This window comes from Ilyonectria robusta (assembly GCF_021365365.1).
Source record: "Ilyonectria robusta strain PMI_751 chromosome Unknown BGZ61scaffold_37, whole genome shotgun sequence".
Taxonomy (NCBI): domain Eukaryota; kingdom Fungi; phylum Ascomycota; class Sordariomycetes; order Hypocreales; family Nectriaceae; genus Ilyonectria; species Ilyonectria robusta.
Window position 1 is genome coordinate 186668 of NW_025764471.1, and position 14366 is coordinate 201033.

The 14366-nt window shown below is 53.0% G+C and overlaps 4 protein-coding genes across 4 annotated transcripts; 2 read left to right on the forward strand and 2 right to left on the reverse strand.

The window, feature by feature from the left end:
- Positions 1-1444: 1444 nt before the first annotated feature.
- On the reverse strand, positions 1445-2694 carry BGZ61DRAFT_564063 (uncharacterized protein). Its single transcript, XM_046255885.1, has one exon. It carries the CDS (start codon positions 2412-2414, stop codon positions 1893-1895), a length of 522 nt encoding a protein of 173 aa, XP_046096127.1. The 5' UTR covers positions 2415-2694; the 3' UTR covers positions 1445-1892.
- Positions 2695-4948: 2254 nt separating this feature from the next.
- BGZ61DRAFT_539814 (kinase-like domain-containing protein) lies at positions 4949-6257 on the reverse strand (the record flags this gene model as incomplete). The annotated part of the gene is made up of 2 exons (XM_046254836.1): positions 4949-5971; positions 6048-6257. The coding sequence occupies 2 exons, from the start codon at positions 6255-6257 to the stop codon at positions 4949-4951; spliced, it is 1233 nt and encodes a 410-aa protein (XP_046096128.1).
- A 2002-nt stretch (positions 6258-8259) lies between these two features.
- On the forward strand, positions 8260-10360 carry BGZ61DRAFT_369409 (membrane transporter D1; the record flags this gene model as incomplete). The annotated part of the gene is made up of 6 exons (XM_046241952.1): positions 8260-8360; positions 8422-9188; positions 9257-9502; positions 9562-9855; positions 9915-10140; positions 10201-10360. 6 exons carry the CDS (start codon positions 8260-8262, stop codon positions 10358-10360), a joined length of 1794 nt encoding a protein of 597 aa, XP_046096129.1.
- Positions 10361-11475: 1115 nt separating this feature from the next.
- On the forward strand, positions 11476-12357 carry BGZ61DRAFT_151657 (uncharacterized protein). Its single transcript, XM_046237376.1, has 2 exons — positions 11476-11949; positions 12015-12357. Exons 1-2 carry the CDS (start codon positions 11574-11576, stop codon positions 12212-12214), a joined length of 576 nt encoding a protein of 191 aa, XP_046096130.1. The 5' UTR covers positions 11476-11573; the 3' UTR covers positions 12215-12357.
- Positions 12358-14366: the final 2009 nt, after the last annotated feature.

Here is a 14366-nt window from a genome sequence, read left to right on the forward strand (position 1 = left end):
AGCAGCAGCCCCAGCCGCGGCCAGGCGGGGGTCGATACACTCTCTGCCCGCCTGCAGTCCGTCGCGTTACAGCCGAGCCCATCGCCGCCGCGGGTGTCCAGCCCCGACGAGACTGCGACGAGACGTATCACAATCTCGATGAGCCCAAGTGGGCCCGCGACCTCTACAGCTTCACCCAGCGTCCCAGCAAGTACGGCAAGCTTGACGGCCGGCGGGCTCTTCGGGTCTACGCTCCCGGCGTCGACGGCCCAGTCCGACACGCCGACGCCCAGCAGAACGTTTACATTCGGGCCCACGACTGCTGGATCGACGACACAGGGCAGCATCCAGACGGCCGGTGGGCCATTTGCATTCGGGTCTTTTACTGCAGTGCCAACGACACAGTCCAGCGTCGCGACAGCCGGACTGCTCTTCGGGTCCACGCCTCCAGTGTCGACGAGCCCGTCCAGCACTCCGCCGGCTAATACGGCATTTACATTCGTTTCACCGACTGCAGTACCAACGTCACAGTCCAGCATCCCCACAGGCGAGCTCTTTAGGCCCTCACCTCCCAGGTCAACGAGCCCTTTCAACATCCCAACAAGCACGGCAAACTCGACGACCGCCGGGATTATCGGCTCCGCGCTACCAGAGGCAAGCACAAGAAGCAGCAGCGAGCCGGCGTCATCATTCCAAGTCTCCGGGCACGAAAGACCCGCAACGCCGCCCGAATCGCCACAGCATTCAATCCTCCGGCCGATGCTGCAGCCAGAAGGGACGAGAGGGTCGGACGTCAATGCTCAGTCCGCCGACACGGGCGCGAACCGTTCCGGGGAGAGCGTAGGCGCCTTTCAAAGCACGATCGGCGTGGCTGGTCTGTCAGCTCCGACCTTCCGGTCTGCCAGCAGCTCGACGGCATTGGAGGAGAAGTCGGAGAATACGCCAGACGAGGCGTTGGAGAATGCGCCGCAGGACGTGCCGCAGAACGCGCCGGAGACGATCACGGCTCCACTGCCCACCACATCCGACGACATCGAAGCGCATCCGGCCATAGCGGATGCCTCGATCGTGCCCCAACCCGCAGCCCCACTTTTCGTAACCGCCACCAACGATAGCCCACCGCGGATTCCCTCCGCACCCAGCTCGAACCTAAGTCAACAAATTGCCCCACCACGGCCCGTTCCTGCCGACGGCGACATCACTCGGGCAGCGACGCCCGCCCTCTCATACGATGGCAGCAGTTGTTCTAACGAGGAGCCCCAGAAGCCCGTTTCGCAACCACGTCTCGCCGTCGGTCAATACGAGTCCGACAAAGAGATTCCCAAGTCTCGTAAGCGCCTTTTGTGTTGTACGGTGATGTAAGTGTTTAGGCATCACACACCTTTTGCCGTCGAATGCGCAATGCCGCCCTTCGGGAAAGCTAGCATTCCTTGATATACGCCAAGTAAGTGCCCTCTCCCTAACATGATATATTGCCCTACTGACACCAGACTTTTCGTCAGGGCACTTCAAGTTACGTTCACATATTCCTTGACACAGATGCCTTTGGGTTTTAGCGATGATGAAGATCGGATCTATCTCTACGTGCGAGTTACGTGACTTGAGGCATGATAGCTATGATGCCTGAGGCTCCCACCTGCCTTTCAAAGGGTCTTTCAATGTGGCCATAAACACGGCGCAATGGAAAACATACTTAATAAATGGCTGTTAGATTGCAATTGACTTCCCACCAACAAAATACTATCCGGCAGTAATATAAGCTGAATATGCCAGCGATATAAACAATTCAATCAGTTTAACTTCAACCTCAAAGTTGAACTCACTAATATATCTGTCACGGGCCGCAGGCACAACGACGTTAGGGACGCCCTCGCGCCGAGTTCAAACCATGTGGAGGGCACAGCCATAACCACTCAGCCACAGTAGCGCGTCTCCGCGACTCGACGGCTCCGACACGACATGTCCGCGAATCGCAGCCTCAAGAGGAGGTGTCCAATCATGTAATCAGGGTCGTCAGGGATCGGGTTGATCTGGGCATTGCATTCAGAAACAAGGTACTTGACAATCCGCTCTTTGCCTCGAGCAGCAGCCATGGATATCACTGAAAGCCAGGCGCTATGGAAATCTGCGGCGAGTGGATCCCAGGTAAGAACTCGCTCCTCAAGATGGAAGCCTGCCTTAGTCGCCTTTGCATGCCTGAGGGCACCTATTGCGGCATCACTGTCAGTATACTGATAGCAGATTTTAAATGCTGCACTTGGATAGGACTTATAAAGAATTCCAACACCAAGTTGATAAAATACTACGTCACCCCATGCACATTGGAGTGGCGATGGGGTGCATGGGGTAGCCTCAGCCGAAGGCTGTGTGTCCGCGGGCCGGGAAGCTATTACTACTATTGCATTATCTACGTACTGATCCAGTGCCATGGCCATTCTTGGTATTATATATCATGTAAGGACTCCGTGTAAGAACCTGTCGTTTCTTAAGCTCCTGATCCCTTATCTTCATCTTCATGCCACCCGGGGGAGACCGGTAGACCAGGTGATTACGATCAAATGGCGCATCCAACATCAAACCCTCAAGCGTTTTCACACGAGAGACAGCCACGTAGCTTAAACCGGTCTAAAAGTCCAGGCAGGAGAGATCCGTAACGATCATATCTTCTATGATGCTTTGTGACTTGTGCAAGGTAATAGCGTAGCATACGATCAGGGGAAACTGCGTCCGAGCGCAGAGAGTGGCTCCGATGAGGAAGTCCCTCTCAACTGGGAGAATCGGGACAATCTTTTTGCCACCGGGGGTGGTCAGGAACACCCGTCCGTTGTACTTGTCAAACTCCATCATGATAACACAAGGAGGATCTTGGATGGGGTCAGCCCCGGGTGCCCAACCGATGTCGTAAACCGCACCGCGAGCGCCGTTGCAGAGGCCAACTGGCTGCCAAAGGTTGGACGTCAGCATTAGACGGGCGCCAATGCATATGGGAATCTGCTTTGCAAGGTTGCCCGCCTTGTCATCGGGGGCAGCAGCCGCACCAGGGCCGACGTTCTGAGCTTTGACCTGGACGACTGGCCGGCCGAGGCGGTCGAATCGCGCCTCTGGATCTGGAATTCTTCATTTAGTTAGCATTGAATGCCCTACGGAGTGGAGAGACATCTGACATGAGAATTGCACTGATTACGGCACTCCAGGCAATTCTTAGTGTTACCCGCAGATTTCCTTTTGCTAACGAAGTCACCCGCCGGTTTCTCCTCACCACAGCGGGCACAGACGATGGGAATTATGTCATCTTGTAGCCGTTGAGGAGTAGACTTAGGACTCATTGCGCAATGAAGCAAGACATCAAGCAGCATTGTGTACGAAATCCAAAGTAAACAAACCGGGGGTGTGCAAAATCCAACGTAAACAAACCGGGGGTAATGCCAGCTGCCAAAGTATGGTCCCACTTTTTTGAGGCCGTCATCCAATTGTGCCACGTTTTGCGGCCGTCCATACAAATTTTGGACCAATCAGAAACTTTTGCCAATCTTGCACCAAACCCTCATTATTTGGAAACTTAAGAACTGATGTAGAGTCAGCCTTCGGCTGAATAAGTAAGAACAGGTATAAAGAAGATTTTTCAGGTCGCTCAGGCCGCAAATCTCCATAATCATAATGAGAAGTTCCGGGTGTAAACATTTCAGGATTGAAGTCGAACAATCCAGCTTCGGTAAATATTAGAGTGAGTCTGAACAAAAGTAATAAGGGCATACCGCAAGAAGATTTTCCACTGGCCCTTGGATACTTTCTGAGAAATCTTCAAGGCGAAGATGGCATTGTGTGTGCTGATCTTCTGTCTGTGACCGCGTTTGAAATCTTTTCCCTCCGTTCTGGGTAAGATCCATGACTGTAACATCGAAGAGGGGAGAAATCAAAGGTTCAAGAGCCGACATGGTGGGCTCAGGAATGGCTTCGTCTTGAGTCAGATCAATGACTGTGACGTCGGAGAAGGGAGACTTCAAAGGTTCGAGAGACGAGATAGTGTTTTCAGGTTGAGAAATGGAAAAGTACGTTGGCAGGATGCACTGCGAGGGCCTGATCCCCCCTTTATAGCCCCGTACTTCCTCCCCGCTCCGGCTTTCGGATTATCTAGGGGCAAGCCTTAATCTATTTCGGAACATGTGGTGCAAAGTTTACTCCTGGATGCGTCACCGCTCCTCAATCAACGGTTCAGCTGGCCCTTTAGAAGGCCATCGTCTCCTCTCTGACCGAATGATTCCTTCAAGCCTGGCAGGATGGCGGGCAGTGCATCACCGCGTCTCAAATATAGTGCTTGTGGTCAAGTGGATTACCATTCTTGGTGTCGTAGTCTATGGCAATGCTATGCTTCTGCGCAACAAGTTCGACTGACCGCTCCGCAAGGGCAGTGATTGTGGCAAGTGGTTACACCCACGGCGGCTGGCACGATAGAGCCGTCGCAGACGATCAAGCCTTCGTACGTTTCAGTTCCATTTCCCTTGAATATCTCGCCCATATGGTATGTCACGCCGTTACTGCCCGTGCCGTCTGCGCTCATTCGAGCCCCGCCTCTGTGACATGTGTCTCCCACTGACCCACTCCACGTCCTGAAGTAGGATCAGGCCCCTAAAAAGGGAAGAGATGCAAACCAGGGTCTGTTTTCGGTCACTCTAGGAAGAAGGAATCGGCCCCTAATAAGGGAACGGGTGCGAGCCCAGGGTCTGAATTCGGCCACTCTAGGGTAGGAAGCACAGCACGGGTGGGGGAGCACTGCTGAGGCGTTGAGCGATGGTTGGGATGGCCACGCAGCAGTACACACACACACACACACACACACACACACACACACAATTTATTTCGCCCGGTTTCCCAAGTTTTGTCATGATCTCGTAAAAGCTCATAAAGCGTCCACTTTCCGCCTTTGCCTCTTTGTTTTCCATCTCTCCCGCAGCTACATTATTGGAAAATCTCAACGGCCACTGTCATTAAAGATAAAGAGAGAGCGAATTAGGCCCTCGTCCTCCTTGATAAGCCCTGTGCAGTTTGATTCCTGTAAGAAATCATCCATGTTATCGCAAGCCCGCTCAAGATACCACAGCCCAATCTTAATCATCTCATCAAAAGTTTCATCTTCAGTGCAGGCGTCGTGTGCGTAGTTGATCATGTCTCGTCCATTCAGCAGCAAGGTTGAACGATAGAGCTGCGAGTTTAAATCACCTCGCTCCATCTTGCATTCGAGCGTCGCTTTTTGACGATACCCTGAGCAAAAGCTGTTGCAAAGCTGTCTGAGCAAGTCGCCTAGTGTCGATTGCTGCCGCCGGGCACTGATAAGTCGACAATGTAAAATAGAAAGGAATTCCGACACGTCTCCATTGACACCCCTGCCGTTTCTCGCAGCAAATTCCCAATCGATAATAAATGGACGCAGGTCATGGTCAAGATCGGGAGACAGTGGCAGCATTATATTGCCAAAGTTGAAGTCTCCATGCACGAGACAGGCCGGGTACGCATGTTGTGGATTCTTGATATCCTCGACAAGCCGTCGATAGTAAATCTCTGATTTGGGAACATTTGCCAAGTATTCTGGTAAATTTTTCATTGCGAGATACCAGACGACGTCGTCTGTCAAGGACTGAGAGAGGACCTCTGCAATTTCGGGCCGGGACTCAATCGCGAGAGCAGTTTCTCGGCTGTGCATCGTTGCAAGGGAGTGCCCTAAGATATTGCCAATTCGTGACACCGAACTCTTCGCCTTTGGTGACGCGCTTGACTGGGCCCAGACCTCAACACGCTTAAGAAGATTGACAACCTCGCCCAGATCCTCCAGGAGAAGGATAGAGGCCTTGTCACTCTTATCAGTGATCAACAAGTCCGATTCAGCTCCTTGGTCATGGCGTATAAACCTTGGTAAGCGCCACATATCTGGGCTTGCAGCAGCTTCTGCGAATAGCCCGTCCTCGTCCCAGAGGCTCATCATGGTAGCTTCTACTTGCTGAAGGAGGAGCAACATGTATTAGCACAAGCAAAAGTGGCAAGCGTGTGGCATCTTCATGTAGTGGCATTCTCACCTGACGGTTTAAAGAAAACGGCTGCAGCTGGCCCTCGTCCTCGAAGAATGGCGATGCATGCTTCAAGATGAGGGATTGTGGTCCGGCTTGCCCAGCCGCTTTGGCTGCGCGCAGAGTAGCGTTAATGGAGCCATGCGGAACCCGTGCCACTTCCCAGTGGGTATCTTGGTAAACAGATTCGAGATATCGAGCGTAGTTTGGCTCATCCATGGTGGAAAACTGGCAGGTATTGGCAGACAGGACGCAATTGATGCAAAAGTTACTAAAAAAAAAAAAAAAAAAAAAAAGGAGGAAAGGTGAATAGCCAAGGTTAAAGTAATAAGATCACAGGTCGTCTTGCTTTAGACGAGAATGGCACTGAGTTATTGGATTATAAGAGCATGATTAAATATTCGTTGGGAATTTAACAAGATTCTTCCTCTCCGCGCATGTTTTTCCGAATGCAGCGTCTTTACGTCTCACCCCGCCCCGTTGCAGCTACTTTGCCGCATGAGTCATAACACGGCGGCCTGCGTTGAATCACTCACCCCGCCCCGTTGTAGCTACTTGCCGCGTGAGTCATAACACGGCAGCCTATGTCAAATTTCTCAGTAGTGTCAAATAAGTAATCGTCGTTCTCGTCTTCGTCCCCTGGATCGGAATCACACTCCACCCCTAAATTTTTTTGAGGTACCTCCGTGGTCGAGCAGGCGAAATGAGTAAGTTTGTGCAGGCATTCGAAAAGCTAGAATCCAGCGCAACCATCGTTCACGACGCCGTGCAGGGGAGACTGTATCACTGACTCCCACAATATCTCAACTCGGCATCTTTAATGGGTCTGAGGGTCCTAGAGAAGGTATCCTTATGCTATGGTCCTAGTAAATTGTTCAGGCTAACCAAGGAGTGTAGATGGGAGTCGAGATCGACTACAACCGAGTTGGTTTCAAGACGGGGATGGGATAACCAAGGAAGGCAATGACATGGGACAGTTCTCTGAATCTGATATTGACGCCGAGGACTATTTCAACTTTCAGCCGTTGCTGCTATGCGATCGCCAGTCTCATCTGCGTGGGACGAGCTTGATATGCTGCTTTCTTCGGTCTGTGTTTTCCTCGTGCGACTCTTCGAGCTTCCGCCTTTGCCTCGCAGCCCATGGGGAAGTCTTTGTCTCCGGATGTTACCCACAGCATCTTGATGATGTTGCCGCTTTTCTGGAGTCGTTCGGCGTGCTTGTGGATCTCTTTAATGGTACATTGCCCCGACTGCTGTCGCGGTTGCGCAATCACTTCCAATGCTGATCGGCTGCTCGTCATAACGGTCAACTCTCGATGTTGAAGTCCATCCGGCATGCATCTTAGCGCCATCACTATAGCTTCCAGCTCTGCCGTGTACATGTTCTGATCGTTCTGTCGTTGCCCACCGTAATTCCCCTCCGCACCCCGCAGGAATCGATAGATGAGGTAAAACTACAAGGGACAGACCCGGACTTTAAACTCAAGGCGATGCCAGCGACCTTCCATGGATTGCAGAAGCTTTTGAGTGAGCCATGGGATACAGGAAAAATTGGGAAAATCTTGATAACATCACCAAACACAATCTTGACCCATTCAACAGTACCCAAAAGGCAGCGGATGGCATTGGTATTGGCATTTGCATTGGGTTTCCTGTAAGCGTCTTCTCGGCCAAGTCAGTAAGTGATTTGCCATGGTTCCTAACGGTAAGAAGTGTTTTAATTGCAAGTGTTTTCCGCCTGGTAACTCTTGTGCATTTGCTATAGGTATGCCCCAGATTGTAAGTCTCTTCCCTAGCCTTCCCCAACTTAATGGCTGATCGTGGATCTAGACCGCGGAGATAATACCTGTAAGGAAACTTCAATCTGCCTTTGAATATCTACTGACAGTTACCTAGGGACGACTGTGCGCCCCCATTGACACATCTTTTGTTGAAATGAGAAGATTCGGGTTGCTTGATTCATACTAAATGAACAGTAGGAGAACTACTATTTATGTACAGGCACGATCTCTGTGGAATGTTCCACCCTCTTCCACACCTTGCCACCGACTTGGTCGCCTCACACTTGTGATCTCCAACAGAGCCCGCCTACTGCCCCAATTATATAAGAGCCTCTAGAACCTCAACCGCAGTTCCCACTCGATAACGCCAGTTACAGGCCGGCCTGCGATCATCAGAGTCCCATCAACTCCATCCATCGTGCTGAAGCACTGCTGCCGTCATGTCTCGTGTTTCTGATCTCGAGGGCGATGTCAAGTCGGGGCTAGAGGCGACTCATGTTGAGCACACAGTGCAAGACTACAATCGCAACGTCAATGCTAGGTATGAAACCTACCCTCTCTATGCATCACCACCGAAAGCCCCTCCTCTGACCATGTCTCAGAATTCGCAACCCTCTCATTGGCATTTCGAGGCAAGACCTCAAACTCCAAACCGATGCTTTCTGCCATGACAATGGCTTCCAGGGCAAGGAAGACATCTTCTATCGCGGCGCGTTGGCGGCTCAAAACCCCCAGACCTACGAAGCCCTCGAAGACTTGACCGAGGAAGACAAGCACTTCCTTCAGCGCGAGGTCACTCACAAGTGGCATTTACCGCGCCAAATGTACTTCGCCATTGCCCTCTGTTCCCTTGGGTCTGCGATCCAGGGTTGGGACAACACTGGTGCCAATGGCGCAAACCTCTCTTTCCCCGTCGAGTTCGGCATCCAAGACAATCATATGCTCGTTGGTGCCATCAATGCTGGTCCAACACTCTTCGGTCTTCTTTCCGCCTGGGCAGCCGATCCCATCAATAACTTGCTGGGTCGTCGCGGGACCATCTTCCTGACTGGCCTCTTCGCCATCTTTCCGGTGCTTGCCCAAGGTTTTACACAGAACTGGTGGGGCCTGATGCTCTGCCGGTTGTTCATGGGTATCGGCATGGGCATCAAGATCTCGACTATTCCCATCTACTCGGCTGAGGTTGCGCCTGCTGTTATTCGCGGCGGAGTCGTGACCAGCTTCCAGCTTTGGGTGGCGTTTGGCATCTTCATTGGGTTCTGCTCCAACTTGATCTGGTATCGCATTGGCGCACTGGCGTGGAGATTCCAATTGTCCGCGGCGTTTGCGCCTGCTATCCCTGTCGTCATCTTTGTTTGGTGGTGTCCTGGTAAGTGATTGTTGCACGGAATCGTTTATGCTCATGTTGGATAAGCGTGCTAACCACTGCGCGATCAGAGTCTCCAAGATGGCTCATGAAAAAGGGTCGCTTCCAGGAATCCTTCGGGCCCTTTTGCCGCATCCGCAATAGCGAGATGATTGCAGCCCGCGACCTTTACTACGCACACCGACAGGTTCTGGAAGAAAAGAATGCCTTTGGTGGTCAGACTTTGGGGAGACGAATGCTGGATTTGGTTCTTGTCCCGCGTCTGCGTCGTGCCACAGTAGCGAGTGCTTGGATTGTCATCAGTCAACAATTTTCCGGTAAGAACGAACACTTGCTGTGAACATAGAGTACAACTTCGAACTGACTCTCATCTCAGGCATCAATATCATGGCCTTTTACTCGTCAACGATTTTTGAACAGGCCGGATACTCTCCAAATCAGTGCCTATTGGCGTCAATGGGTTTCGGCCTTGTGACGTTCATCTTCGCAATCCCAGCTGTTTACATGATGGACACGTTCGGCCGCCGAAACTTGCTTTTGATCACTTTTCCAAACATGGCTTGGTGTCTTTTGGCTGCCGGCTTGTGTTTCTTGATTGACGACAGCGTGGCAGCGAGAGTACCGCTGATTGCCTTTTTCATTTATCTCTTCGCAGCCATGTACGGCCCTGGTAAGTCCTGCTTAGCTGACCCCCGTCGAAAGGTCTCGTAGCTGATGTGATTCCGACAGGTATCGGTCCCTTGCCCTCCATCTACTTCTCCGAGTCTTTCCCTCTATCGCATCGAGAAATCGGGGGTGCTTTCACAATTTGTGTGAACAACGCGATTGGTAGTGCGCTGACCCTCAGCTTTCCTTCGCTCCTGGCTGCTATCGGACCTACTGGAGCATTTGGCTTCTATGCTGGCCTCAACTTGCTTGCTTTCTTGGTCATCTTCTTTATTATACCTGAGACGAAGTAAGTACATGATCCATGGATGAGTGAGTGGATGAAACATCTGACACCTTGGAAAAACAGGCAGCGAACCCTTGAAGAACTCGACTACATATTCGGCGTCCCGACCCGAAGGCATGCTGCTTACCAAGTACGCACTTGGCTTCCTTGGTGGATCCAACGTTACATATTGTTCCGAAAGGACGCGAAGCTAGAGTCCTTTTATCAGCTTGACTCTCAGTGAGAACCTCTATTAGTTGAATAGCAAGTCCCTGGTGGAGTACGTGCTGGGTGGCTTTGGCAGTCGTTTCTTCCATTTGGGGATTGCTAGCTACTATATCACTGGCTCCTTTGTGAAAACTACTCTATATACTTTCAAGAGACATCCAATCAACACAATTTAGTTAAATACCTTTGTTTGGCGGTGTAGAGTGAATTGGTAAATTGAGGCTGATCTGTAGCAGGGCTAACCAACGCGGAGTGCAGCCACACGAGCCCCGACCCCGCACATCAGCCCATGCAACTCCCTATGATTTTGCACTCATCCATTCTTCATCAGTGACGATTGCGATAACGTATTCGTCTCAGCGGTGTCACTGAAGCAACACTAGCGCGACTTGGGCCGCCATGCCCATTGCCGACGATGCCAGAGGCCCTTCGATTCTCCAGCCGCTCTGCGACAGCACATACGCGACTCCTTGAGACATCACGGCTTCCCCGACTGTCCCTTGCCCGCGATTTCCTTATAAGTGGCGATCTGGAGAGACCATGCAAATACTCTGGCTGCCAAGTGCTGTTGCGGAGCAAGAGAGGAGCGCATGGATGCACCAGCACCTAATTGGTCCGGCATTCACCGGGTGTCTGCAGACGGGACGAGCCCAGGCCAGTCCAGACTGTAGCAGGGGGGCAAGGCGTTCATGTCGATGGCAAACCACCGGCCGTGCATGACTTGACGGGTGCTTGCAAATAGGTGGTCTTTCTTGAGTGTACTCTGTAAAACGTCGGGGTTGCTCCCTTCGCGTGGCTAGGTTGCTGGGACCGCTGGGACCGCTGGGATTGGAGTCTCGGGGCACGGAGCGCGGACTCTCAGCTCTGCCGAGAGGATGTGTGGAAGTCCTCTAGCCTCGTATGGTTTGGCGTTCCCGCCATAATAGCCAAGGTGAGACCGAAGCATTGGGTACCGTACAAGCGCAGCCAGCTCTTAGCACCTGATTGAACTTTGATCCACCCCCAGCTTACGATAAAGCCTGGGGTTCCCATATAGCCTGGCGATGATGCCCTTCTGCTCCCTGCCTGTACGATGAATTAATTCGCCGCCCGACTCCCTCCCCTCCTCCCCCGGCGCCTCCGTCTCTACCTCCGCCCGTGGACCCTGGGCCTCCGGCACCTCTGACCGTTTCCCACCGCCACCGCACCACGAGGTCGAGTTCGACAAGTACTACAGCAACAGCGCCGCCATGGACGACGGCGAAGAACCCGGAGCTAGCACTCGCCGGATTGGCCCTCCCTCCTCCTCGTCGGCCAGCGACTCTGCCATCGCCGTCGGCACCTCCACCGACGCCGCCATCATCCAGAGCACCGAGAACGGCGAGTTCTCTCCGCCTGATGACGACGACACCCACAGCCTCACCCACAGCATCCGCCAGCACATCGTCGAGGGTGGCTTGCGGTATCATGCCTACCATGCCGGCAAATATGTCTTCCCGAACGACGAGAATGAGCAGTACCGCGAGGACCTGAAACACAACCTTACCGTCTACCTGTGCGATGGCGAGCTCTTCTTCGCCCCCATCCACCGCCAGCTCGAGGATGGCGCCGAGGTTCTGGACCTAGGTGAGTCGCCGGGACCCGTAGGCATTTGAAATTGGTTCGCATTGGGCTGACTGGAAGTTTTATAGGGACGGGAACCGGCAAATGGTGCATTGAACGTGTGTTTTTTCTCTCCTCTTCTGGCCCCCACACGGCTGTGGTGGCGAGTGCACGCACGAGCCCCTCATTCGACCCAAGCTGTCGGGTCTCACTTCTCAAACACAGGAGACCGGCCCCTACGGGCCCGCCATCAAACCTTCGGAACGAGTCTTTCAGTTTGTGGGTTTGATGAAGGTCTACAGTTGTTTGAGATGTCGCGAGGATCATGGTTGTGGCTGATGAGCGCACGGACCAAGGGGATTCTCTCTTATTCCATCTCATCATCGTGATTCCAGTTCAATTCAACAACCATTGATAATGTTGAGATGAATACCCTTGAGAACTACGAGAAATCCAGGCAGTAGGCATCACGCTGAACCCTCCCCCCGCTGAGAACCCATCGATCCATGGATATGCATAACATGCTGCCGATTCCGAGCTGTCAGGATTTCAGGAGATGGCATGGCCCTATGCATCACAAACGCTGGCCCTCATAAATTCGTTTCGTCTCCGAGGCCAGGTTCTTGAGTCTCTGCATCGCATCTACCATAATCTGGTCCAGCTTGTTACTAATAAAGTCCTGGGGCCGCACAGGGCTGAGAAGCTTGATGCCTCGAAGCGTCGTACACCTGGACAGCTGTACATAGAGGCTAGTAAAATCACATTTGGAGGGTTCGCCATTAGTCATACGATTTCCCCTCAGCTCCAAGAGAACCTCCGCAAACGTTTTAGACTGGGACTTATAGTCGGTAAGAACAAAGGCCGGGACAACTGGGAGTCCCCGCCGGGTGCATTTCGTTGACAAGAACTTGAAGCGGGAATCGGTTGGATCAAGGGTGTGCGAGATTGGGCGGACGAGCACCATCTCCGCTGGGAGGACGGGGACCGCCAAACTCGCCGTCTCGCTCGACTGTAATAAGATGCCTAGCGGTGGGCCGAAGTGGATGGTGACATCGTCCGCAAGATGGTATCCTGGGTGTTTCGGATCGGGGATGATGTCTGCTGCAGTAAATTCTGCGCCATTGACAACCTTTAATCCGGTGTATATATTCTTATTGACAACCACAGGCATCCCCTGGGCATAGAAGAAGAGGCCTGGGACCTTGCACTTGGAGTCGTCCCCCCGCTCGATCGCCTGCGCAATCTCATACTGGGACAGGCCGGCTCTTCTCCAGGTATGGGTCGACACGAAGACGGAGATGTGCCTCTTGTTGAAGCGCGCCCAGTTGACAATGGCTTCCATATTGAGGCTCCATCGGTTGCGGTTGAGAGGTGTTATGGCGCGCAAGCCGTTACTGAAGGTAATATCGGAGCGGTCGACCAGCTTTGTATTCAGCAGGTGCAGATCTTGCCATGTCTGGGTGCCATGTCGCACTCTGTCCAGAAGAGCGCCTAGCTCTGGGTCATCCCGTGCGCGGACCTGTTCTTCAAGAAGAACCACGGTCTTGAACATCAGCCAGAGACTGAAGCCGCGGTGGTGAGAAATCGTGGCTTGGCTCACAGGGGCGGAGACGGGATCCGCCATTCGGTCTACCAGGAGGCTCGTCTCCCGTACTGGGGCGAATTGATAAAAGTCACCCATCAAAAGAACAACAGGAAGACCGCCAAAGGGCTTATCTGAGCAGTCGCGGAGCGACTGGAGACGACAGCTGGCCTCGTACAGAGTAGCACCTCCAAGCATGCTAACTTCGTCGATAACAAGGACCAGCTTCTGCTTCCACACCCACTTCTTAGCCTCCGAGAAAAGTGGGGGTTGCTTGTCGGGGGAGCGCCGGGTATCCAGTCCACAGGCAGAATGCAAGGTCGTGCCACCGATCTGTGCCGCTGCGCTCCCCGAGGTTCCCGTGATCTGGAGAAGATGTGGTTGGCCTCTCGCCGAAAAGACCCATTTCAGGGCCTCGACAACCCTGGATTTGCCCGTACCGCCCGGGCCTCCGATGTACTGGAGATGTTGACCCGCCGATTCGGGATCTGCAGAGTGTTTGTCCAAGAACCTGCACACCAGTTGAAGAGCCCTTGTCTGCAGAGAGTTGAGGGTATACTCTGAGGCGGCGAGGCGTCCTAATTCCGTGAAGCTAGTTGCCATGTTAACATCGACAAGCATTCGTGGACCCTGTGCAGCTGTGGCTTGACTTCGCTGTAGGAGGGGAATCTCCGCATCATAGTGCCGGGCAAGCATATCATCTATGTCGTCGTTAGGCGTGTGATGTGGGCCACCCTGTGGACCTGTCTCGATCTCGTCTAGCATCTGGAGATGGAGCATCTCCTGGGACTTCGCAGCGGCTTGGACATCCTCCACGGACAGGGTCTGAACGTGGCATAGGGGAGCGTCCTGAGCGCGG